General features: G+C 42.2%; 2 protein-coding genes and 2 pseudogenes across 4 annotated transcripts in view; all 4 read left to right on the forward strand.

Annotated features, from left to right (window-relative positions):
* LRP6 (LDL receptor related protein 6) overlaps positions 1 to 26,660 on the forward strand; it is a 704,489-nt gene that overhangs the window by 456,173 nt on the left and 221,656 nt on the right. The gene's annotated exons all lie outside the window — the stretch shown is intronic.
* Positions 741 to 1,357, forward strand: LOC138717506 (polycystin family receptor for egg jelly-like; annotated as a pseudogene).
* Positions 1,367 to 3,775, forward strand: LOC138717591 (polycystin family receptor for egg jelly-like; annotated as a pseudogene).
* On the forward strand, positions 7,456 to 25,710 carry CDPF1 (cysteine rich DPF motif domain containing 1). 3 transcript variants are annotated; one of them, XM_069865276.1, is made up of 5 exons: positions 7,456 to 7,747; positions 7,915 to 8,031; positions 15,700 to 15,823; positions 18,032 to 18,143; positions 24,016 to 25,710. In XM_069865276.1, exons 3-5 carry the CDS (start codon positions 15,711 to 15,713, stop codon positions 24,148 to 24,150), a joined length of 360 nt encoding a protein of 119 aa, XP_069721377.1. In that variant the 5' UTR covers positions 7,456 to 7,747; positions 7,915 to 8,031; positions 15,700 to 15,710; the 3' UTR covers positions 24,151 to 25,710. The 3 variants fall into 3 exon arrangements, with proteins under 3 accessions (XP_069721377.1, XP_069721386.1, XP_069721369.1); XM_069865285.1 differs by lacking the exon at positions 7,915 to 8,031 and having other exon boundaries at positions 15,704 to 15,823; XM_069865268.1 differs by lacking the exon at positions 7,915 to 8,031 and having other exon boundaries at positions 7,458 to 7,747.

The following is a 26,660-nucleotide window of genomic DNA, read 5'->3' on the forward strand; positions in this document are numbered from 1 at the left end:
GGAGAAGAGGCCAGCACCCTCCTCTCTACGACCTCCTTTCATCCAAGTAACTGCATCTTTTGAAAGACAGAATGTCCCTCTGATAGCGTGTTTTCTTTCATACAGTGCTTTTCCAGACACTTCATCTGTGCTGAATAGATGTCTCCTCTTCTGTAGTCACCTCTGTTTCAAGTATCCTATCTTAAAGGCAAGGTCAGGCAGAGCTGGCTCCAAAGCTCCTAATTAGCAAGAGTTTTGACTATTGTGGTTTCATCACAACACTAAAATTAGACTTTGGAAAGTAATAAAATATGCATAAGATTTCTGGGAAAATTTATACATATGCATGTAAGTGGGAAATACGTTCAGCAACCAGCTCTTGTCTCACTGCACATGATTGATGGAGATCATTCCCTTGTGTTCCCCAGGCCTGGTAAAGGATGCTTGTTTTCTAAAACTCCAAAACGAGTCTTGGAGAGTCTTATTTTACACCATTTTCAGTATCATAGGGAGGGTTAGCTTGGGTGTTAAGAAAAGGTTCTTCACTCAGAAGGTGGTGGAGCACTGGAACAGCTCCCCAGGGAAGCAGTTGTAGCGCCAAGCCTGACGATATTCAAGAAGCATCTGGACAATGCACTCAGACATATGGTGTGAATTTTGGGGTTGTCATGTGCAGGGACAGGAGATGGACTCAATGATCCTTGTGGGTCCCTTCCAACTCAGGACATTCTATGATTCTATGATTTGTCTGTTACTCTGCTTTACCCTTTGATCCAGAGAAATACATGAGCAAAATGTACCAGAAATGCACTTACACTGGCTCTTCTAAGAGTCAGAGTTGATAACTATAATGCAAAAACCACAGAAACACCAAACTCTTGACAGAAAGAAGCCTATTAAGTAGACACCACGCAGATTCAGAAGCCTGCTCCTCACAGCTCTGTCCTGTGCCAGAAAAAGGGGACATCTTTCTACCTCTTTGTCAGATTGCTAGCAGACATCAATATCAGTTTATCTATCCAGCCCTTGTGGAGAATCTATCCTAGACAGAACATAACAACTATTCCAGCCTGGACAAAACCAATAAAAACTTATTTGATGCATGGTGTAGAAATTATACACTTAACCATTCCCAGTTTTACTTTAGATTATGGGTTTTATCCGTTTTATTTCCCTGTTGTGATAACCCCGATTAGGACCACAACAGTTCTTGGGCTCAGATAAAGTTTATGTTCAGAATGAGAGCAGCAATGTAGTGGCAAATATTGCAGGAGGCATGTTCTGCAGAGATGGTTTTTCTGATAACTGGGCTTTTGATGGCTCTGCATCCTATGATCCTGATTCACAGGAAGGACCAAAGGGAATCACGTTTACTTAGTGTTGTAAAATGGACTTGGTAGGCCTTGTGGATGACAAATACCAAACTCACTGTAATTTTGGAAAAGGGAGTGGTTTGCAAAAGAGAGCAGTTCAATAAACACCTTTACGACAGATGTTAGGTTTAACGCCCCAAATCAGCTGCGTGGCACCTGGAGTGAGGCGGAGTCCTCAAAGCCTGATATTGCTTCAGAACAGAACCACCCCTGAAAGCACGTACTAAGCTCCCCATCCCGAAGGTATGGTGAATCATTCATACTCATTCCATAGCCTTGTGTGTTGCTTTTCACAACATGCCAACAGCTGCAAGCAAAAATAAGACAGATACTGCTGACTGTAACATTAGGTCTCCTGATATTATCTGTCTCCCCGAGTCATTGCTGACAGCCACAGCTCAATGAGGCGGTACAGACACCCATAACACCTCCATTGTCTTGCTGAAACTCTATGTCCTAAGGTATCAAACCCACCGATTACTGACCATACACATTCTTAGTGATCTTATTTCTGGATGTGGCTCAAAGCCTATGGAAAGACAACATGAGCAGCCTTGGCTCCTTGACTGGCAGAGGGTACACTGTATCTGCAGTATAAAACACAGTCGCAGAAGTCTATCAGTCCACATTGGGCCAAATGCATCCACATTCAACATCGGGTTTCTGGCAGCCAAAGTAATAGTTATTCCCAACACAAGAGATCTGGGAAAAACCTTGATAGCAGACGTACCTAAAAACCCAGTGACCCTCTTAACAATACTTGTAATTTTTGTCAATTTTTTTTGTCCCTCGGGTCCATGAGAAAAGACAGGGCTGACAGAGACAGCAAAGACAAGATTATAGTTCTGCCAGACAAGAACCCCTTTGATAAAGTGAGCTTTTTGGTCACTTTGTACACAAATAGTCACTGGGGAGCTGGAACTAAAGCAGATGTCTTTCTTCAGCTCATCGGACAGAGTGGCACAAGCTACATCCATTGTTTACAGCACCCACGCTTTCTGTCTTTCTAAGCTTTCCCTTAACTACTAAGAAAGATTCGGGAGACATTTGTTCCTTTGGGGTCCGGGCACAATAACAAGGTCCCATGTCCAAGATGGTCCTTAAGCAAAGTCAAAGTTGAGAATACAACCACAGGGAAGATCTAGTTCTTTACATGCAGGAAATGGCTTTCTCTTGAAAAGGGGTAATACTTACTAGAAAGGACATTTTCTGTTACAAACCCTAAGACACCTCTGCCCAGAATTGATTGCTTTTTGATTAATCTCACCAGCAGCCCAACCAAGGGCCATCTATGGCTCTTGATTTTTGCTTGCATTCTGACTTTCAGCAGGTTCCAAAGGTTGTTTTCTTGTTTAGCAGTATTATTATTAAACTTGCTTGCCAACACTATGTTCTTTAATGCTGACAAGAATAAAGAATCTCTAATACACTTGAGGTATTTGAGATCATTAACAGTAGGAATTCAATGTGATTTGGTTATTGTATCAGTGGAAATGATTACAATTGTCTTGTTTAAGTGTTCCCAGAAGGAACTTTCTCCTCCTGGTGTGGCTCAGATGGACCCAAAGGTACGTTAACCCCTTCTGTGTGTTCACTTAAGGACTGGAAGGAACACTTGCAAAAATTCTGCCTTTCAGAAACTTCAGTACAATTGAGGAATATTAGTCCCTTGGAGAACCTTCCTGGTCCCAGCAACTCACAGAGCCTGCCATGTTTCAGAAAGACAAGAAACAAGGGAGGTCCCCAAAAGTGGAATGCTTGCACAGTTCCTGAAAGTGATGCAAATGTAATTGAAGAGCAGATGATAATTGTGAATTCCCCTCCAATGGCTAAGGCCTGACAAAGATGGCCACCATAAAATTACAATTTTAGTAATAATTACACAGAGAAGGAAGCATCTTTCAGAAAGAAAGGAAATCAGTTAGCTTTACCTCCCCACTCTTTCATAAGAGACAACACATATAGGTTTTTGCTGGTGGTGCATCTCTCTCTTGTGGATACAACTTATAGCTGTTGCTGTGATATTATCACCTTTCATTGTATTATGTGGTTTGTCTTATGGCTATCAAACTTCACTAGAGTGGCTTTTAGTATCTGTAACCTCCTTTACTGAGAACATGTTTTTCCTTCCAATTCTAAAAATCATTTTTTTCTCAGCTATGAGAACAATTTGTCCAAAACACCACAAAAGTATTACATGGTTAACTCAGGAAAAGTATTCAGAGATTAAGCTGGCTGAAGAAACAATGAGTGCTGAAGAGATGAGAGAGATGCACTTGAAACTTGCTGAAGTCAGAGGCACCAGGCAGAATAAGCCTTTAGAAGCTGATGAAATTGCAAACTTGTTGAAAAGGGCAAAAATTGAAGTCAAGGCTTTTATTTTCACAAAAGATTTCATCAGTCACCTTGTCTTTTTGAACTAAGAATCCCAGCAGTTTCCACTACAACCAATTCATCCAGAAGTAATTCTTTCCAGTGCTCTCCAGTGTAGACAAGCTAGAACATATCTACTTGTGGGCGAAAGACTCATTCTAGCCTTTGATCCACAACGACATTCAGCCAATCAGCTTTCCTGAAAGCTGGTCCCAAATCATTGGTTTGCCTAGGATGAGGCAAGTGCGGGCTAAAGGTATTGAGAGTTGGCTGTTTTTGTAGAACTAACTATATTTAACTCGGGTGCAGTGCTGCATAAGGATGCAGCTCAGGAGACTGAGTGGGACTCTTGCCTCTGGCTGAGCATAGGCTAATATAAGAGAAAAAAATCCGACAGCCTATCTAGTGGGATGTGTCCCTGCCCATGGCAGGGGGGTTGCAACTACATGATCTTTAAGGTCCTTTCCAACTCAAACTCTTCTGTGATTCTTTGAAAATGGCCTAAGATCTGAAAACACAGATAAACCCTTACTTTTCAGAGCATAAGGAATAGAAAAAGAGAGTAGGAGTTAGCAGGGTGTGACCCAGCAATTAAAAGTAAAGCTTTATATCACTGCATTGCACTTGTATGCATAAGACTTGGTTACAGTGTCACTTTGGAAGCCATTAACCACCAGCTATAAGATCCCATTATATAGCCTGTGCAGAGGTTAGTAGACTTTTGTATCATAAAACCATGCCTGTGCACTAGTTACTCTGTGACCGACCTCCTGTAAGGGAAAACTGCCCGAGTCAACTGGGAAGACCAGTAAACTTGGACAAACCCCTTAATTCTTATTCGTAAAGCTGGGGGCATTCTTCAGGCAGTTCACTTGGAATACAAACAGACCATCAGATTTTTCTTTATCGATTGATTTAGAATCACAAATGTTGGAAAAGACCTCTAGGATCATTGAGTCCAACCATCAGCCCAACATCACCGTGCCTGCTAAACCGTGTCCTGAAGTGTAACACCTACATGTTTTTTGAACATCTCCAGGGATGGTGATTCCACCACTGCCCTGGGCAGCCTGTTGCAATACTTCACCACTCTTTTAGTAAAGAAATTATTCATAATACCCAATCTAAACCTTCCCTGGTGCAATTTGAGGTAATTTTCTCTTGTCCTATCACTTGGGAAAAAAAGACCAACAACCACCTTGCTACAATCTTCTTTCAGGCAGTTGGAGAGAGTGATAAGGTCTCCCCCAAGCCTCCTATTCTCCAGGCTCAACAACCCCAGTCCCCTCAGCCACTCCTCACAAGGTTTGTTCTCCAGACTGTGGTGAAGAGGGAGACACAGACCTCACAGTTTTCTCTAAGTAACCTCTTTTAATCAGCACAGCATACAGAAATCAAGTTAAGAAAGTACACTGGCTTCTCTCTTTCAAGCAGATTTATACAGTTCTTCGATTCTGGAACTAAGAAAAAACGAGGACACTTTGTTTTGCCTGTTTCACACCCACACTCTCATTCCCAGGTGTTTTTTTTCCAGCCTGGCATTCTCGTGCACTCAAGATTTGCCCCGGCGGGAGGGACCAAGCGATCAAATCAATGTGATTGATAAAGCAAGGCCGTCTTTATTCAAAACGAGTCAGGTTATATACTTTTCTTCTACTTGATTACATCATCGTATTATAATTTCATTGCTTACATGCATATTGAATATCCTTCCCCCCTTAAACTAATATATCACTACCTGTCATACGCTATTTTGCTCTTAACATCTTGCGCGACCACTATGCTCAAGAACACAGCATTCTGTTATGGTTTCTGCATCCATAAACACACTACCTTATCTATAGCTAAACTTAATGTTCTACCAGGGAATTGCTTGTACAGCCAACCGCTCCCAACTATTGTTCAGCTAGGAGCTTGTTTATACAATTCCTCCAAAGGAATATGTCCTTGCTCGTTTAGCCATTTCTCAACAAAGATTCTTGTTTGGAGCACTTGATCTTTTAATCATGTTTTTTCTGATATGCTTGGTACAAGCTTCATGCTTTAGCTTAATCCAAATTAATCTTCCATATACTTGGAGTTACTTCCACACCAGGCCTTTTTAGAACCAGGCACGCCATGCAATGAGTGCATGGGCAGCATTAGAGCTAATGGGACAGCGCTGCCCATTGGCCCTGAGTCAGGGTGCAGGCTCCTGCCTGCACAGGAATACCAAACCGTATCCCTGAGCACCTCCTCTACCTGTCTTTTAAATACCTCCAGTGATGGTGACACAACCACCTCCCTAGGCAGTCTCTGCCAGTGCCTGATAACCCTTTTGGTGAAGAAATTTTTCCTGATGTCCAATCTTAACCTGCTCTGGTGCATTTTGAGGCCACTCCCTCTCTTCCTATCACTGGGGAAAAGAGACCAACAGCCACCTCACTACAACTTCCTTTCAGGCAGTTGTAGACAGCGATAAAGTCTCCCCCAAGCCTCCTTTTCTCTAGGCTCAACAACCCCAGTCCCCTGAGCTGCTCCTCACAGGACTTGTGCTCCAGACCCTTTAGAATCGGGCACGCCCCACACCATGCAATGAGTGCATGGGCAGCATTAGGGCTGATGGGACAGTGCTGCCCACTGGCCCTCAGTCACTCATTCCTGCCTGCATCAGGCATGGCTAGGCATACCCTGCTGTTTCAAAGAATCAGCAGTTGTAAAAGACCTTGGAGGTCGTTGAGGCCAACCATTCCTGTCCACTACTAAATCGTATCCCTGAGCACCTCCTCTACCTGTCTTTTAAACGCTTCCAGGGATGGTGACCCGACCACCTCACTGGGCAGCTGTACCACTGCATGAGAACCCTTTGAGTGAAGAAATGTGTCATGATGTCCAATCTGAACCTGCCCTGGTGCAAGTCGAGGCTATTCCCGATCATCCCATGATGGGAGAAGAGACCAGCACTTGCCTTGCTACAACCTCCTCTCAGGCAGTTGTAGAGAGGGATAAGGTCTCCCCCAAGCCTCCTTTTCTCCAGGCTCAACAGCCCCAGTCCCCATTTGCAGCTCTGGTGCCCCAGACCCCCCTGCACCAGGCGCCCCTCACTGTGCACACAACCAACCACCTTCTTCTTCCCCTCCCCTTTCCTTTCCCTCTCTCCTCCTCTTCCCTTACCCCTCCCCCTCCCCCTCCCCCTCCCCCTCCCCTTTCCTTCCCCTTCCCTTCCCTTCCCTTCCCTTCCCTTCCCTTCCCTTCCCTTCCCTTCCCTTCCCTTCCCTTCCCTTCCCTTCCCTTCCCTTCCCTTCCCTTCCCTTCCCTTCCCTTCCCTTCCCTTCCCTTCCCTTCCCTTCCCTTCCCTTCCCTTCCCTTCCCCTTTTCTTTTCTCTTCCCTTCCCGTTTCATTTCCTTTTGTCTCCCCTCCCCTCCCCTCTCCCCTCCCCTCCCCTCCCCTCCCCTCCCCTCCCCTCCCCTCCCCTCCCCTCCCCTCCCCTCCCCTCCCCTCCCCTCCCCTCCCCTCCCCTCCCCTCCCCTCCCCTCCCCTCTTCCCTCTCCTTCCCTCTTCCCTCCCCTTCCCTCTTCTCTTCCCCTTTCATTTCCTTTTGTCTCCCATTCCCTCTCCTCTTCCCCTCCCCTCTCCCCTTCCCTCCACTCCCTTTTCCCTTTTCCGGTGGCTCCTGCTGCCCGTGGTGCCCGCGGTCCCTTTAAGGAGGGGTGGGGCGGTGGCGCGCGGCGGCCACGTGCGGCTGTGTTGGCTGGGGCTCCGCGCGGCTCGGGGGGCTCCGCGCTGTGGCCGGGCCGGGCCGGGCCGTGCCGAGCCGCTCCCCTCTCCTCTCCTCTCCGGAGCAGCAGGAGGAGGAGGAGGAGGAGGCGGCGGCGGCTGAGGGCCGCCGGGCCCTCTCGGTAGCCAGGCGGCAGGGCACCCGCTGCGCAGGGCACCCGAGCCCCTCGGGAGCGGGGGCCGCCATTAGCGGCTGTTCTTAAAAATGAATGGGATGAGGCTTTAGTCTCCCTTCTGCGGGCGGCGCGCCTGGGATCTGAAAAAGGTCTTTTTCCTTTCTCCTTATGATACAATACGTGGAATATTTCAAAGTGGGCTATTTTGATTTAAGCTGAAGTACAGTTAAGTTTCGACTAAGTGGTGGTTTTTGAAAGATGGCCCTCTGATAATGTGTTTTCTTTAGCATGTTTTCCTTAAAAGGGTGTTTTTCAGACGCTGTCTGTTCTTTGAAAACGATAAGGACTTGTTTTCCCTGCGATCCGTGCTGAACGGATGTCTCTTCTTACATAATCGCCTCTGTTTGGAATCCTTACTAACCTGAAAGTCAAGGTTAGGCATAGAGATGGAGCCAGCTCCAAATGTGCAAGAATTTTGACTGTTGCGAAGTTTCGTAACATTAAAATTAGGCCTTGGAAAGTAATGGAATATGCATAAATGAGGCACTGGCACAGGTTGCCCAGGGAAGCTGTGGCTGCACCATCCCTGGAGGTGTTCAAGGCCAGGCTGGATGGGACTTGGTCAGCCTGGTCTCGTGGGAGGTGTCCCTGCCCATGGAGCAGACAGACTAATCTGGAAACATGCTAAAAATTCATGGTGTTTGTGCCTGGCTGAAGTCACATAGCATATTTATATTGCTACATGGCTAGAAAGAGGAATTCACCATGTGTGTAAGCTGCTAGCCCCTGACTGGAGGAGTAGTTTCCACTGCAGACGGTAATCAAAGGGGCAAAACCAAAGCCACCTCCATGTAAAGGTGTGGAACAAGGCACCTATTTGTAAAGTCCTGTGACAGAACTCCCAGAAACTGCCCTGGAAGAAAAAGCTTTCTAAGAGTTGAGTGACAGGGGACTTCTTTGCTACTGGCGTAACAAAACTTGAGAAATCCGGCTTTCAGAGGAAATGGGCATACCCAGAAGGAGGTGGGTGGGGGCTATGTGAATAAGAACATATACATACAGCATGTACAGGTCTTTATTCTCAGGCTTTCTTGAAGCTGTCAATTCTTAGCCCATACCACCCTGCCCCCTCCCCAAGTAGTTTTGTGTGTTCTTTTTGAAGGGCTTTACTTCATTATGCAGTCCTCAACTTGAACTCAGTCTTAACAAACCAAGAGCCTCAATCACATTTTATGGGAAAGAATTCTCTTCCCCAAGTATGTTAGCACTGAACATCTTACTGGTCACCGGGGAAGGTGGGCCCTGGCTGTCACAACAAGCACATTACAGAATCTTAGCATTGTAACGTGCAACCCCACGCAGTGAAGGGTTGTATTTCCTTCCAGTACCAACTTTGTGTTCTACAGTAGATAAATCACTGAAGCTATATTAATTTCTTTCTGCATTTTGTCAGGTTGCAGTGTCTTATTTCCTGAAACAGTGTATTAGCCTCTCCTCCTGTATTTCCACAAAATCTTGGTGTTCCTATTTTTAGACTCTGTTGGAAAGTGTTGCACTAAGTTTAGACTGTGCTTAGCAAGCTGATACTGTCAATGGTACATGTGTGGCCCTCCTTAACTTCTCTTAAAGGACAACTTGAAAGGAATCGTCATCACTGATATATTAATAGAGCCTTACCATCTTATTTTTCCCCACTATGGATATTAATCCAACAAAGCCATAATAGGGAGCCACAGTTTGCAAGGAAGACAAAATCAGTTCAGGACAGGGGGTAACCTGTGGCCTTAGCATGCTTAATTATTGTGGCTATAGCAGAAGGGATATTTAATGAAAGTGGACTTCAGGCCTGGTTTCCCCATTTTGGCAAGGAACAGCTGTATCCAGAACTGATGTTCAGTGAACACTTCAACGTTTGATTCTCTTGTGTTACCTCCCCTCCAGTAAGTGCCTATAACTGTGCTGTGGGAAGAGTGACAAACTTGCTTTGTCTTCCGTTAATTTCTAGGCCATTTTATATATAGAATGTTAAAATGGCATCGTGTATGATGATGCGATAAGTGTTGCACTCTACTTAGGAAAACCTGCTGGAAGAGAAGGAGAAGAAACGGGTATAAGCGGAATTGAGCAGAAAACCAGCTGTGATCATAGATTAATTTGGGGTGGGTAGGTGAGGAAAGGAAGGACTAATAATGCTCTGGTTCTCCATCCTCTGTCAGGATTGTTCTATTATACAGCAAAGAGATCCACCATTAGCAGTGGCTCTGCAGCCAGACATGGAGATGGCCTCAACCGTAAATGCTTGGGCAACTTGCTTTTATTTTATTCTGCCATTCGCTCTTCCTCTGTGATGCACTTAGTTGGGCGTTTACAGCTGAGACACTAAACAGCTGAGGAGTTGAACTGAGAATTCCCTGCAGCTGGTGACAGGGATACGCGGGCTGTACGGTGGCAGTATGTCCACTAGAGGACAGTGGTATATACCAGTTAATCACAGCCTTCCTCTGTGATGCTGTTAAATTCTCATCTAATTGGAGATTCTTCTTTATTAAATGCTGTCTAATCCAGAGCTGGCTGCCTGCCATATTCAAGTAAGGAGTAGTTGGGCTAGGTTTTTTTAAGTGTTGGTTTCTTAGCTTTGTTAGATCATGTGTCGATAGATGGCTTTTTGAGACTCGTCTTGTGTTCATAAAGCCTTTTTACCAAGGAATGGCTTTGATTTGCTTGTCTTCTCTCTTTCTGCTGACACACCCTGTTCAAACATTCCTTACAACTCGATTTCACATCTATGACCACCTGGGCTGTTTATCATACAGTCACAGGGAGTCCACACAAGCTGTTGTTAAAAAGCAGGCCTTGGGGGCTGCTATGCGACCCACACCTAGTGGGAAGCCTGTGTGCTGCAGTGGTCTCTGTTCCTTCAGAGCAGAGAAACCATAGCAAAACCATCACAACCCTCCTGGCCTGAAGGGAGGAACTGCTGCAACAAGTCAAGGTTTGAGTTCAATCAAGTGATCTTTGGGAGAGGTAATAAGGGTACAAGTTCCAAATGGCCATGCTTTGTGAAATTGCATTCCTGGGCTAATTTGCTATGCTGAACTCAAGGTAAGTCACCTCAAAAGAAGAGCAGGGAGGCAGCCGACAGGTGACCTAAACATGCCTTCAGGACAGTAGCATGGAGTAATGGAAGGGAGAGAGTTGTTCACCTGGGGTTTAACTAGCAAGTAAGAGGCTTCTGCTGTTTTGTCTATTACGTGAGCACTTAGGCAACAGATCAATTTTTGAAAGAGGTGTGTGCGTTCCTGGTGCTGAAGTGTATTTAATCTTATGTCACACCAAACGCTACAAAAGAACTTGACATTTACCAGGTTATGAACTTGGTGGCTCCTACCCTTCTATTTAAGAGCACTCCTTCACATAGGGAACCAAGCTGTGAATATTTTAAGAGGCCATGGTCATCAACAGTGGCTACGGCAGGAAAGTCTTGGCAGGGAAAAGAAACAAGGGTTTAATTGGAGAGGATTAAAGATGTGTCAATGTTGGTTTTATCTGACGCAATTTCAAATCAAAGCTCTTATCTGTTTGTAGGCAGTTTGTTTCTAGTATAGTTTCTCTAGTTTATCAGTGACTCAGAAACACATGAGTCTCCTGTGGAGTATTAAGAGGGGCTTAACCTATGCATTGTAAAGACTTGTGCTAATGAGGTTTTGAAGCAAAGAAAATCAGATTGCTTATCTGTGCCACTACTTTGCCACTGACCCTGACAATTTAATGGTGATTTATTATTTCTGGCATGCCTTCCAGGCCTGTTAGCAGAATGCTCTGAGCAGAACTGCCCTGAAGTTTTTAGGAGTCCCTAGAGAGCTGCACTGGGAGCCATTTCCCCACCTTCATATAATCTATCAGTCACAGCACGGAGAAACACTCTTAGAGCACTGCTGTCTAACCTGCGCCTTCCTTGTACTGCAATTATTTCCTTAGTATGGCATTCAAATCTGTGTGTTTTATCTTTCACCATGACACACGAGCCAGCCTCGCTCACGTCCTGCAGCATTCTGGGCTTGACTTGGCAGGTTTGTGCTGAGCGTGCTAGTTCAGAGTCTGCTTCATAATCGAGCATGTGTGGGTAGCTGTGTTCTTTTCAGGACAGCTATGCACGTGCTTGAAGTAAGTATGTATTTAAGTTCCTTGCGGCTTCCAGCCAAAATGGCAAATGCTTGCACAGAATTTGGTTCTAAAGAAGCTGTTTTAAAAGACTTCTTCAGTATGTTCTAACCAGCTACATATTTGACATGTTACTGGGACATGGTGCCACTTCAAAAATTTTGAAGGAAAAGAGAAAAAGCCAGTGTTAGCACTGGTGACCCTAAGTGACTCAAACCATCACAAATGGTTTATGATTATGAAGGGATTAGTGCCTAGCTTTTATCTCCTCAAGGGATCCTTCATCCTGTTGTTGGTATCCAAGAGAGAAATGAGTTCTCACTCATGCTTCATGTGTTTGCTTGGAGGGGAGGCAGACACCTTGTCATAGTTGGCATATCGGGCATCTTGCCAAGGTCGTGTATACAGCCAAACCAATGAGCTAGCTTTTTGATAAACCAGTGTATGTCTTGAATCTGATTTTATATCAAAACTACTTCTGTGTATTTGCTATCTGACATAAGGATATAGTTTTTTTAATTGCAGATGAGCTTTTTGGAAGTACTAGAAGCTTTGTGAGAGAATGCATCTTAGGACTTGTCTGCTTGGTGGTTTAGACTAAAGGCATGAAGCACATGCATAAGCTAAAAGTTTATTACATCGGCTATTAAATTTCTTCAGAAGGAAAATGGCTTTATTTTGTTATATAGCAAGCTTTACTTCTGAATGGGAGCATTCACCCTGAAATCTGCATGTCTATTAATGTCGCACCTTGAGTTAGTGACCTTAACTTTCCCAAGTGCTGCTGTGTAGACAAGTGCTCAGGACAAATGATGTTCCCAGTGAAATAAAACTTGGTGTAGCTGATACCAGTGACTTGTATGCTGAGAGTAAAATGGAAAGCATCATAAATTCATCTGTTCCTTGCAGGCAGGATCATATGCTTTTCAACGGGCATAGCCAAATATCTGTTTGTACATAGATACCATTCCTTCCCAGTGGTAGTCACTGAACAGATTCTGTCCTACATGCCAATGGTCTATAAGAGAGCAGGTGTTTCTGTATCTAACGTACTTCAGCTCTGAATCCAGGGCTGTTATTTTGACATGGAATCAGGACACATTCATTCTATAATCTGTGATCATCTCTGCCATAAATACTCTTTTTTTGTTGTTGTTGTTAGGTTGGGGTTTTTTTGCTTTATTTTGAAAAAAAGCTCACCGTGATGGTCATCTGTATTTGATTCAAGTGACTTTCCATACTTACCTTTGTGGGGTTAATTATTTCCCTTATTTAAAAAAGGTTGATGAGAAAAAGTTGTATATAATGTTAGGGAGTGAATCTCATTCAGGCAGGTGGGTGTCTTGGTATCACTACTGAATACTTACAGAAAAGGTAAATGTGAGTATATTTGGGAGACTTACCTGATAAACCTAAAATGCGGGGTTCGAAAAGGGGACTTTTTAGTTGAGTTTGTGTATGGTTTGAAGAATCCCAGTTTTAATATACAGGGAGAAACAGTTAGCATATACGTGCCTTATATCTAACTGAAAAATCTGAAAGACTTCAGTTAATTACATTCCCTCAAGCATCCTTGCGAGGTAGGGAAAACGCATGATATCCAAAGATTACGTCATTTTTGAAAAAATGTAGTTGCCTAAGGTGTTTATGAGTTGGATTTATTTGTTAAATCAGTACCCAGCCCCATTTGTGTTACGTTTGAAGAGCTTACTGCACTACTGAAATGCCAGGAATGGCAATGGAATAGCTGGTGTTGAAGGAATAGTGGGGTAAGGGAGATTAATTCCCAAAATTAAGTTTCAGGTTTTAATAGGATAGGATTTTCTGAGCTGAGTGTCTGTCATGATGCCTCTGTAACCTTTGAGGATCTTGGGCTCCTTGTTCTTCTGGAATGTTAGATGACAAGTTGTTGGAGCTCTGCTTTACCTTGCCCCTAGTTCACCTTTGAAGCATGTGTCTCTAGGGATTCAGTTTCACCACACAGAGTGAGCAGAAATAGCAGCTCACTGTCATTGAAAGAGGGAAATACTGGCTGTGCAGTTTTGCCTCTTATCTCATACTGCTGTTAGCAGTTGTTGGATTCCTCTGCAAGCTAATTTAGTTCCTTGAAACAAGAGAAAAATAGATGTTGGAAGGAAAAAAAAGAAGTAGCTCGCTCTTTTCCTTGTTACCACATCAGTAGCTAGTGTGATGCAGTAAGAGTTGAAACCATAAACCAAGGTGTTTGATACTGGATACCAGCTGCCCACTCTCTGTATTTCAGGTCCTAGCCTGGAAACTGAATGGCCATTAGTTGGCCATTCAGGTTGGAGGGTATTCGGTGTGCTTCTGGAGAACATCTCTCAGTTTAGTTTCGTCTGAAACTGTCCAGTTTGTGTGCTGTAAGACTGCTCCACAATGCAAACTAAGTGTGATAAGCAGGGACATTCAGGCAATTTCTTCCCAAAGACAACCCCTGAGCTGAGCTAAAACATGGAGACATGGTCTTAGTGAACCGAATTAGCTCTGCGGGGGAAGGGTATGGCTGCAAATCCAGAAGAGCGGGAATGGTGTGTTGTCCTTTGGCAGGCTGTGTGTCTGCTCACCTGCTAACACACACAACCCAACTGCTGAGATACTGCCCAAGTCAGAGTTCCTAGCGCTCACCTTCCTAACAGCTTGATGCCAACTCTGCTTTGCTTAAAAAAATGCCTGGTTTGCTGCAGAAAACTGCATGCCTTAAAAAGGGTGAGGGCTTGTAGCTAAAAAGCTTGAGTTTTCTTGCTGACTCCAAGGTGAATGTGTCTGTTCAAGAAAGTGGTGCAGGTGAGCAAAGGTATCCAATTTGCAATCAAGCGATCACATTTCATTCATGTATTGGTGCAATTTTTGGGCACACCCATGGTTACCTGTATTTGATTTGATCATGCATACATTCCAAAAGCAGTCCTAAAAGCACGCTTGCCACACCATGCTTTTTTAAAACCTCAGAGTGTGTCTCTCTACTCATGTAACAGCGAAAGATAAGCTCCCAAATGTAAATCAGTGGCCCAGGGTTTAAACAAGCTATCTTGTAAGCACCAAAGCTGATGAAACATGGCTTACGATGTTTTATATCTCATAACTGATAGCTGCACCTTTGTAATGGGTAGCTAAAGTCTTCAGACAGATTGACAGTAGCTTTCCTATGTGCAGGTTCTGTGATGTATAGAAATATATGGGTATCCTCCATGAGAACAAAGCCAAGTCTCGCATTTCTGCTTATTTTTATGGAAGTTATAGGGCCTAAATGTTTTTGATAGCACCTCTTCCTCTGTCCTGCGTGGCTTGAATGGGGCAACGCTCTGTCTAAGCACAGGTTGATTACATCAGCCGTATTTCCATGGAAAGTCAAATATGAACATGGAGCTACGATTAAGCTCCCAAAGCTCTGTTTGAAGGTAAATGAGAAGCAGAGAAAAAGACATAGTAAATCATCACAGCACCCACCTTTCTGGTACCTGCCTCCTGAACAGTGGTTCCAAGACTGTTCACATCTCCGTTTGCAGTTTGTGGGAAGAGGCAAGCATTTCAGAATTAAACTGGGATTCTGTAGGCAGGGAGTTTTTTTTCCCTGGGAAGTACTTTGTGAGCATAGGCCTTGGTTGACCAAAGGCTTTTCCAGGCACAGCCATACACTTTGTTATCTGCATGCTTTTGTGTATCAGGTTCTACATTAATATTTTATACTTAGGCTCCTGAGCTGCAATTTCTAAACCTATCTAAGGAATTTTGACATTTAACTGGGTATGGGAAACCAAATAGATTTGGGAGAAAAGATATACTCATCAAGGTTTGCAATAGTCAGTTTTCCATTGGATTTGAATTTCTATAGGCAGATGCCCCACATCAGTTTAATCTTCTTGTAGGCCTGTTCCCAGTACTGCATTTTGGAGCTGAAAGATTGTTGTGTTTCTTGTAGGTAGCCTGAAGATGGATGTTCCTAAAGAAGTTCAGCCTACTGGAGAGTTCACCTGTCAGCTGTGTGGCTTAACAGCTCCTTACACATACTTCGGGCAGAAGCCACCAAACAGACGCTCTATTGTGTAAGTACAATCTTTCATATTACATACTTAATTTCTGCTGTGACCGTTAGAAGTCTTGTACTGTGGAATGAGATGCGCTGTATGAACCAAATAACATGCCGTATGTCCCCTGAATATGAGGCTTGGTACTTAAAAGACCTTCTTCTTCCCAAGGGAAGAAATACTGAAAAATTGTCAGCATTGATAGCAAAGAAAAAAATTCAATTTTCCCATCCTGGTTCAATACTATACAAAGGTTTGCTGTTTGACCTATTACTTAGCCCCACTGGCCAGCCTACTTTTTACCTATGCTGTTATTTTCTTACTAGAATAATTTTTCTTACTAGACTGTCAGCCTAGCATTTCTGGGAATGGCCCTTCCCTTGCAGCTGTGTGAGCTGGGCAGCACATAAAACCCGTATGAATTACATACATATGGTAAAAACACTTTTTAAGAGCTGTTTGACATGATGTGGAGTTTTGAACAACAATGCTTTTTTGCATGAATTAGACAATTCTTTGGCAGACTATATGACAGGAAAGTCTGTGGAAATTTAGTACATATTTACATTTTAGGAGACTGGAGCCTTTTCCATCTCTGCCAAGTAGGGATAGTTGACCAGAAACTATGCTGTTATGACTTTGTTTGCAGACGTTAAACTAACTCCACATAAAGCAAAGCACTTAGCTTTAAACATACGAGTAGCTCCCTTGAGACCATCCCGGTCAATCAACCCGTCAGGCAAACATGGTCAGGAGCTCACTGGAAGTGGTAGTCAGGCAGGTACTCAGCATTTCACCACACTAAGACCACTCAGTTTCTTATGAAGTGGGAACAGGTGTGGTTCACCACCTGCTTAGGCCAAGATCAGATCTTTTTTCTTTGTACAGCTGTATTTTTATCATTCCAAGTCCCACAGTGGTACTGGTTTTCCCTCTTCTGCTCAGAGAAGCAATGGCCCACCTGTTCATCACGTCCATTCATAAAGAGTCTGAATCAAAGCTGGACATGAATCTTAACTTTAGGCTATCCAAGCTCAGTGTAAACATCTCAGCTTCATTTGAATTACTGAGATTCAAAAAGCAAAATAATAATTCTGAAGCATAACAGTTCTTTACCAGCATATAAGAAATAACTTTACATGCTGTCTTTATGGACTTACTTTCTGGTCTACTCACATATTCTAAATCCAGTGCGGCAGGAAACATATGCCAGATATGAAGGCTTGTACAATGGCCAGGTCGCTGCACTGATGATGACTGCATTAAGACTGTGAATATTGCAAAGCGAGCTTTGCAAAAGTAATCCAGTCTTTGTACACTAGCAGACTTGTTGACAAGGTGATCTGCTGTGTTAAGATGCCTCATGCTTCCTAACAGTGGAAGACTTGGGCCATACCATTTCATTTGAGTAAAGAGGAAAGGGGAAAAGGAATACATTCACATGCATACAGATGCACATATGTATGTAGACAAGGAGAAGGCAGTATGAGTTAACAGAATACCTTTTAAGTTTTATTGTACTCAGTGTTACTACAGAATCCAAGCTTGATTTAGGTCCAAGAATACGCCAGCCTTGCAGGGTGCCCTGTGCAGGCAGACACCCAGCTGACTTCTGTAATATTTTGCCTGGAGCTCACAGGAATAAGGCTTTAGTCTTTCCCAAGCAGGTTGCCAAATTATTAATAAATCCACTCCCTTAATACCCTGAAGCAAACAGCACAGTCTCTGACATAAAGTAAGCGTATTTCAGGTCATCGTAATGCTCTGTGCTAGTAATTCCTGCTTGCAAGAGGTGCGAACTTTAGCTTTACAGGAGGGACGTAGCTGAGAGCAGTTAAATCTTTTTATTTTACACTCACATGCAGACAGCTTAAGGAGAGAACTAATCAAAACTTGTGCAATTGAAATGATAACTTGACAAGGTCCTGAAGTTGGCTGTGTTAAGAAGTGTTTATCTTAAAAAATGGAAGATTAAAAAATACTTCAATGTATGTTGAGAGTATCACCAGTTGTCCTCATTTTGGAGACAAAGTGCAGAATAGGACTAAAGGCAACCACAATGTTGGTTTTGAAGAGGAAGGGAGGTGTATAGCTGTAACATTGCCTCATGTGCAACACCAGGTTGAGCAAATCAAGTAGAAAGTTTTCAACTTCCACAATCTCCTCATTTTGTCTCTCCCCTGCTGTGGAATCTGACCTTAAAAGCCTGAAATTATTCTCTTATAGACTTCTGGAAGAAGGCTATGTCATGAAGGATCCTTTCACCCCTGACAAAGACAAATTCCTCATCCTTGGGTCTCATTGCAGTTTGTGTAACAGATCAGTGTGTGTTGCTACAGTAAGTAACAAGCAAAAAAAGCTTCTTCAATAATTCCTTTTTGTTCCACTCCTAGTAACCTGTTAGAGAGAGACTGAACAACCTATTTTTAAGGCAAGCAAATTGTATGTTTTTGTGGAAGCAAATTGTATGCTCTTGTGCATTCCGCCAGAAAAAGCTCTTTGTATTAAATGAAAATGATCAGCAACTTTAAGTGTTCTATTTACAGATGAGCACAGTCCAGCCTCACAAACACAATGAGTGCTCTTTCCCATTTTCTCAGCAGAAGAAAATGCAAGGGAGATCACATATCACTTCAAAACATTTAAGGTTCTGTACTATATAAACAACAGATTTATTTTTTTTTCCCATAAAGGGAATATAAATGTTGATGGATTGTTAGGTTTGCATCCACAGCACAAGACTGCCATCGTGTTTGCAAAAGGTAATGTAGAAAGTGGGCAGGGAGGGGAGTTGTCCAATGCTATGATAGCTCTCTGAAGAAGACAGAATTTGAGTAGCAGCTGGTAGGCAACCTTAAGGCTATGAAATCTGAGTAAGGTCCAGAAAGAGGGTGTAAAATTACAGTTGCTTCAATTCCTTCTCCTCTGTGCATAACTGGTCCCTTTGTTTGCTGCGAGTTCAAAGCAAAAATGAAGACAAGTTATTACAGAATTATCAGTGTCTGGAGGCTGTGCCGTGCTTCTTTGAGGCAGTACAATGAGTTGAGAAGACAGGTTTCACTCCTTTCCCTCAGCAAGCCAGTTCTGTGGCTGAAAGAGAATTGGGACTCATGCAGTAATGAAGACTCATGTATGACTTGGCCTGTGAGGAAACATCACCAAATTGTTTACATGGAAAATGGCATGTTATAACAGACAGCATTGTCCTAATAGCAGCCTTCTGTTTCGAAATAATCATTTGCTATTGTATAGTAATGTGATTAAATCTAGAGTGCAGCTAATAGCATGTGTGAGAGCACACCTCACTCTTAAGTGTTGTCTTTAGCAGTTTTCAAATTCAACCTTTTCAGTCCATTCTCTAATTGCAGTGGTTAGGGGCCAGCTCCATTGGCATGATCTTTACTAAAAGGGGCTAATAGCAGGAGACTTAAACAGACAGGCCTGTTAAAGACTCTGTGAAAATTTAGAATTCTTTTTCCACGGTGTTTCGTAGCCAGTTACAGTTCTAGTGGGACAAAGTAACACTTCTGCCATACTTAAGAGTTGAGATAATTTGAGACAGCTTGTGTGCCAGTGCCTGACAGTTTCTGTGTGAGGACTTGAAGTTCTCTTGAGCAAGACAAAAGGTGAAATTACACTGACAAAATTTAGAGGGTTGCACAGATAGAGCCACAAGGAAACTCGCGTGCTTGGACAAGTTTAGCTGCTATTCTGGCTTGCAGGGAGTTAGCACCACGATGGATTTGGTCCACTGTCTTAAGAGAAGTATGCAAGAACACCTTTCTCCTGGTAAGGTTTGTTTCCTATTTCTGAAGTCTGTTCTGTCGTTTAAATGCATGAAAATCACCAAAAGGTCAGAATAGAGATTGCAACTGAGATCCTTTTTTCCTTTTGTGGAGCTACGTGAGGACTATGTGGGGAGTCAGATGAAGCACCAGTGCTCTCTGGTTATGTCTTTGATAGCTGGGCTCAAATTTCCAGGGCCAAGTAGCTCAAGGCAGTTATGTGGAGGTAAAGCTCACATGTCAGCAAGATCTTCCTAGTGGCAATGGCCCTGTCTTGGCTGGTAGTTAATTCCCTCCCACACACAGCCAGAGGAAGAGGCAAGTGCAGCTAGTCAGATAGTCTGGGCTTATGAGCTTGATTCCTGTCCTGACATGTCAGATTTATCCCCACTTTTTAAGAGCAGAAGATTAGCAACTCAGACACATTGTGGACAAACTTGAACACATTTAGCTATTTTCATTCCCTAACAAAGTGTCTTGAATGTATGAAGGATTTAACGGGTACTTCCAAGTCTTGACAGTTAAATCTGTCAGAAATACAGCATTTCAGCCTTGGTATCTTTCCACACAATGTGCGTTTCTGAATGAAGGTGGAGCTTTTCTTTCAAAAGATTTAATAATTATTTCAGTTAATCTAGGGCATAACAATGTAAGAGGATATTAGCAGCGAGCTAATAGAAGCTTCTTCTAATCTTTTTGACGTTCCTCCCTACTTTGGCTATTGTGGAAATACGTCAATCATTTACTTGTTGTTATCTGAGTCTTCAAGATTTCCCCAATGGTATCACTCAAAGCAAAACCTTGATTGTAAATAATTGAGAATAGATTTCTTACCAAACTGGCCAGGCCAGATAGTGAATCATACAAATGACTATAGTTTCAAAATGTATTTAAGCAATACTGCTTAGGTAACATTGAAAGACATCTGCAGAAACTATAATTAGTGCTTTAAACACCCACACTACAAAGTAGGTAAACACATACTATTCCTTTTTCATGTAGAGAAAAGTCCAGAGAAGTAAAACCTTATCCAAGGTGGTAGAGAGAGCCAAAGGTAGGACAACATCTCTGTGGACTGGGTTTGATTCCTGCTTGTGCTTGGCCCAAGTAGATCAACTCATCGCTACAGTGAGTGTTTCCGTAATGTTATAACATAAGTATTGAAGCTGAAGAAAAACGTGCTTTTTTGGGCCTCTTTAGAAAAGAAGCTGGACCAATTTGATGGAAAGTTTTCAGTGACAGTTTGCTATCATTTTAATGTTAATTTAAAATAGTGCTAGTTTAACCTGTGGCAAATTTAAGACTTTTCAGACCTTAAATTTGGCAAAGGGATTTAATATAATTTGCTAGCTTTTGTATGTAAGGAGGCTTGGCTGCAGATCAAATGTTAGGCTATTCATGAGACCACCCATGCTAGCTGAAGTGTCTTTCCTTAGAGTTGCTGGGCCAATGAAAGTTAAGACTTCGCCACTGTTCTGTATAATGTTCATAAACTCACTTCTTCAAATACTCTTTTAAAAGTCTCACTCATTTCATTTGCTCCCGTCACCCTAATGAACCAATCTTTAGCCCAGTGTATTGGTAAGTGCCATTATTTCCAGTTCAACAGGAAAAAAATTCTAGTCATGATCTGCAACATCCAACACGTCGAAACCCCTCAGTAAGTAAGATAATAAAAATGTTTTTAAAAGTCTTTAGGAAAGTCAAGTTGTTTTCTTCCTGTTTCCCTTTCAGAAAAGGGGAGAGGAAATGATACAATCTGACCACGTTAGTCATTTAAAAGTTATTTATTTTTAATTGCAACGCTTACTAAGCATAGGGAAAAAAAGTCATGGCTTTTGGAGAGGAAAGGGAGCAAGTTTCACCCTTTATTGCTCTCGTCAGCAGAAGATGACTAAACACTGACCTTGAACATGATTGTAGGCATGAATTGATAAATCTAATACCACAGCTACTTTCCATTCAACTTTCAGTCACATAAGGTCAATCCTGGACACAGGCAGAAACTTTTATTTATATAGAGTTTCTTTTACAAGCGTGATAAAGATAATATCCCTGTGAGTATTTATTTCAGATATGATCTGTATGAAAACAGAAAGAAACTCTGGCAATATGCTTTGGCAGCTTAGTTTTGCCTGACTTGGACTGTTGAGTTTGAAATTGAAATGCCCCCTCCTGCCTAGGTCATGGAAGGGGTAAACATATTGAAGAATTATCCGATTAAACCCAGAACCCTATCAGGATAATGGTCAGAGTGTTTGACTACACACAATAAGCATAATTCATAGGGCTTTAAAGCAACAGCTAGGCTGAATAATCCTATGACGGAGAGTAGGACTAAGGGTACTTGGACCCAGCATCCAGATGTGCAGCGGCTCATATTCATGATTTGCGTAAGCTACATCGGCTAAAAGCAGCAAAAGTTGGCAACCCGTTTCAGCTAAAGGAATGTAGGTTGAGCACCTGTATTATCTGTAAGGAGATGCATCTTAACATCAGAGTTGCCATCTGAAGAATGGGAAAAAACCCTCTCCCTTCCTTTCCATCGCCCAGTAGCAACCAGTGGTGCAGCATCCATCACTGTGGAGCCATAAACTTAACCTGGAGGCAGGGGGGAGCTGTGTGTCATTTTGCAATACAAACAAGAGGAGCAGGGCAAACTTAAACACTAATCTTCCATTTTTAATTGGCAGCTTAAAGTATTAAGGATACCAAGTGACAAAAAACAATCGGCTCTGGAGGTTATGCAACTGCAATCCAGTTTCAGGGCCTTTCAGAGACCAAGACCTCATATACCTCTGAATATGAAGGTGTCTGGCAGTCGGTGCAGCAAAGGACAATAGATGAAGTTCTTCCTTGGCCCTTAAAGTTGCACAGAGGCAGTCTGACAGTGATTTTGATACAATCATCTGCTGAATCTACTGTTGAACTCCAAATAGTGACATGGGAAAAAAAAGCAAGAACAGAAATATGGAAATATCGAAGCCAAGCCCCCAGAGAAAAGCCAGCCACAAATGACCCTGGCAAGAGCAAAACTTTGCTATTTAAGTAAAAATGCATTGAATCTATTACTCTCAAGAAGATGACCTGATCCATTTGAACCGATGTGTTTATTTGTACTTAAATCCCCAAGAATAATCCATCAGCAACACCAGCTTCAGCTTACCCATTAAATCCTATTTGGAATTCAGTGATCAGCACTTCAGGAGAAACATGGGCTTCAGTCACACAGCAGGGCGAAGAAATATAGCATTAATAAGCTTCTCTTCCAGTTGTCCAAACTCTGTGCTGCAAATAGTTTAAAATATTCCATCGCTTTTGCTTCTTCCTAGTCAATAACTAACATCTGTTTAAGGCTAACTGGGTAAAAAATAAACATTGCATCTTTTACTTGCTGACAAAATCAGCTGTGAATGAAACATTTCAAATCAGTGTCGTTATATTTCAAGAGCACGGGAAATACTTTCTTTGTGCAAAACAGCTTTTATACTTTCCCATCAAGAATTTGGAGAATAGACATCAGGTTTGGATTTAGTTTTCAATCAGCAAGTACATTTATTCAAGGTAAAGGTGATTAAATGGATGAAATCTCAGTTGTCTCTGCTCAATTGAATTCTTTTAGCTGTTTTGGTTATTGGACACTTATCTGCTATTGATATAATATTAAGTATCCTCCTAGGGCAATACAAGTACACAGATTATAAAAAGAAGAGTAAGCTTTTGGGGAGTTGTGGGAAAAGATGCAGCTGAAGTCTGTGACAGCCTACAGCCCCTGCCTGCTGTCTTTGTGCTTGTGTTGGCCTTTAGGCCAGTTTTGTGGAGACTGGTGAGGAAGAGCACTTCAAGTGTCGCATGCCAGTGCAGGAACTGGAAAGATCCTCCCAAGAGAGAGAAATCTGCATAAGTTCAATGAAGATTTAGCTTCAGAAGAAAACTTTGCTATTTAAGTAAAAATGCATTGAATCTATTACTCTCAAGATGATGTCCTGATCCATCTGAACCGATGTCTTTATTTGTACTTAAATCCCCAAGAATAATCCATCAGCAGCACCAGCTCCAGCTTACCCATTAAATCCGGTTTGGAATTTAGTGATTGCACCAGGAGAATCATGAATGATGCTTGAAGGACAAGGTAATTGTAAGGAAATGTGTTTCTGTTCTCTGTAGCAGTGACTGCTTTAAAAAGAACAATGTGGTAGTTGATTTCGTTAGTGATTGTTAGAGATCCGGTTTTTGGTTTTGACCCAGTTAGCTTTAACCAGATGTTAGATTTATTGAATAGAAATAAGCAAAATTGCTGGAATACTTAAACCTATAGAATTAAATTTAGAAGAATTCTAAATATAAATGAGGTTTAGCGAGACTGGAATTAAGCAGTTGCATTTTGTGTATCCTACTAACATAATAATGTTATTTTCTTTATAGGAATGCAGTCTGTTCTACTCCAAAAGGTTCTGCCTCCCCTGTGTGAAAGAAAACCTAAAGGCCTTCCCTTTGGAAATACAAGAAGATATTGATAAAAGGAAGCCTCCCTGTGAAAAAAGGGATACAAGAACATAAAGGACCAAGAGAGGCTGTTCTTTGGCTGAGATTTCTCCTCTCTGCTTTTGGAGACTATCACGTTGCTCCTTTTAAAGTGACCTTGATCAGCTCACTACTACAGAATGCAATAACACATTGCCTTGCAATTGGCTTGGTTTCAAATGTCATGATGCAATGATTGCAGTGCCAGCAGTATGGCCTGAAGGCGTTGAAGAGCCAGAAAGAAAGGCAGGCAAACCTGGTGTGACCACATAAAACCCTGGTAGTAAAAAAATTAAGCATTGAATAGCATAGGAACCACATCCAAATTTTTACATTTTAATGATTTATATTTTTCTTGACACTCCTGCAGCGTTATGAAAATCTGAGATAGACTTATCTGCCTTAATTCAAGGTGCGTTCAAGAAAGTCACTATACATGAATTGTTATCCTGACAGTGCTGTCCTGATAAGATTACAGTAGGCAAGGAATTAAAAGCTTCATTTTTAAGTATAAAATAAAACTGTTATGAGAAAATGTCGGATACCCACATAAATACCTAGATTCTTCAAGATTATAATCTCAGTACTATCACAGCATTCAGACTTATGAAGGTAGATGCTCTTAGAGTAAAATACCAGTATAATAAAAATGAGAATGTATCTTTGGGTTATATGACATGTAGGCCTATCCTGGGATTGAGAGATGCACCCACTCAAGTGCTGGGAAAGATCTAGTGTCTCTGAACTGTTTTCCATCCTGTTCAGCCTCCTCTGTGCCCTTCAAGAAAAATGCAGTTAATTCATTTATTCATAATGATAGAAGAATCATTAAAAGCTCTCAGAAATGACTCTACTTTAAGTACTTGTTAAGTTGAACTGGAGGAGGAGTAGGTTCAGTATTAAGAGCAAGTGGAATCTATAAGTACAGGATTTTTAATTTGGCCCAGAACAGCTCATTTATCTTGAGCGCAATGCAAAATGCCAAGTTAAGGTTACGTATGTTTCCCAGTCACCTGGTTACTCGTACTTCTTAGGTGAAGAAACGCATACTGCCCGCAACTGCCACAAAGTGGTTCGCTAGCCCAGGGTCATCAGAGGCGTTCTGTCATCTTGATCCATGCTTCAGGGAAGGAACTCTGACCTACGTGCAGTTTGGTATCTCTTGGAATGACAAAGGAGTATTACCTGTGCCCAGCTGTTAAAATGTATGTGTTTCTGTGGGAGCAACACCAAGTATATGGAAGATTAATTGGAACTAAAATAAAGCATGAAGCTGATACCAAGCATATTAGAATAAACATTATTAAAAAGAGCAAGTGTTCTGAACTAGACACACAGGATGACACATCTGGAATGTGTGAGGCCAGGCTGGAAAAATCTGCCTGGGAACAAGTGAATTGGAGATATAGCTGAGAACAGTAACAAGAGTGTGGAATAGACTAAACCAAGAACATCCTGTTTGTCTGAAGGTTGGAAAACCTAGGAACTGTATAAAGATCTGCCTGAATGAGAGAAGTGAGGAGAAGAAACAGTAGTAGTACTTTCTTAATGTGACTTCTGTATGCCGTGCTGATTAAAAAGAATTTGCTTAAAGAATGCTGTGAGGTCTGCATCTCCTTCATCACCACATATTACACACTCTCGTATTCCCGTTGAACATGGGCATAATGCTTTGTGTTTCATAATGGTTTTGGTATATATATGTGATTTCACAAACTTAGTAGCCATGAGGCCTACTTGTCAAGATACACAGAACCTTTACATTTAGGTTTCATCAGGTTCTCTGAGTACTTTCTGTTGCTCAAAATCAAACCTTCAATGCTCATGAGCACAGCTGATGAAGAAATGTGTTTCTTTACCCTCTTCTCTAATTTTCACTTCACTGCTCTTTTACCAGCTTAATGAATCCCAAGTTCTCGAAGGGAAACAATAATCTGTGACATATCCTCCCAAATGATTTAATCGAAGCCATGTTCATCAGATTAGTTAGTATGCTACACTTCACATAGACGTGCATTCAATGCTTGTTGAATTCAACAGATGTCTCAGGCTGGTCACAGTCAATGAGAATGGAAGGGCACAACAGGACTGAGTCAGCAGACAAACTAGTGAAATAAAAATGTATGTATTATATATGCAATGTCTGTATGTATGTTATAAACGCATTCCTAATTTAAAAGGTGTGCCTAACAGTTAATTTGTAAGCATCATCACTTTAAAGGTGCTTCAAATATCATTCCACCTTTAAAAGATCCTTGTAATGCACGCATCTTGTTATGTAGTAAACATAGTTCGTGCAATTTGTAAACAGATATTTGACGCTAACCCAAAAAATCTGGGCACCAGTCCCACCCAGGTTGGTTATCCACTGTTGTTCACTACTGAAAATGAGTGTGATTACTCCCTGGTATAAAATCAAGCAGCTAAGTGTTCTCTGAAGCAGGGCCTTGAATATCAAATTAAGGCAAATGAGGTTAAGGCAAAATCACTGAGGTTCTTAATGCAGCTGCAAAACCCACATTCATGCCACTGGTACTATCACAGAA

Source organism: Phaenicophaeus curvirostris, chromosome 1, assembly GCF_032191515.1.
Source record: "Phaenicophaeus curvirostris isolate KB17595 chromosome 1, BPBGC_Pcur_1.0, whole genome shotgun sequence".
In the NCBI taxonomy this organism is placed as follows: Eukaryota; Metazoa; Chordata; class Aves; order Cuculiformes; family Cuculidae; genus Phaenicophaeus; species Phaenicophaeus curvirostris.

Coding starts and splice junctions, on each gene's coding strand:
- CDPF1 (XM_069865276.1), top strand. CDS start 15,711: ATGGATGTTCCTAAAGAAGTTCAGCCTACTGGAGAGTTCACCTGTCAG. Junction 15,824..18,031: donor CCAAACAGACGCTCTATTGT/GTAAGTACAATC, acceptor ATTCTCTTATAG/ACTTCTGGAAGAAGGCTATG. Junction 18,144..24,015: donor GATCAGTGTGTGTTGCTACA/GTAAGTAACAAG, acceptor TTTTCTTTATAG/GAATGCAGTCTGTTCTACTC.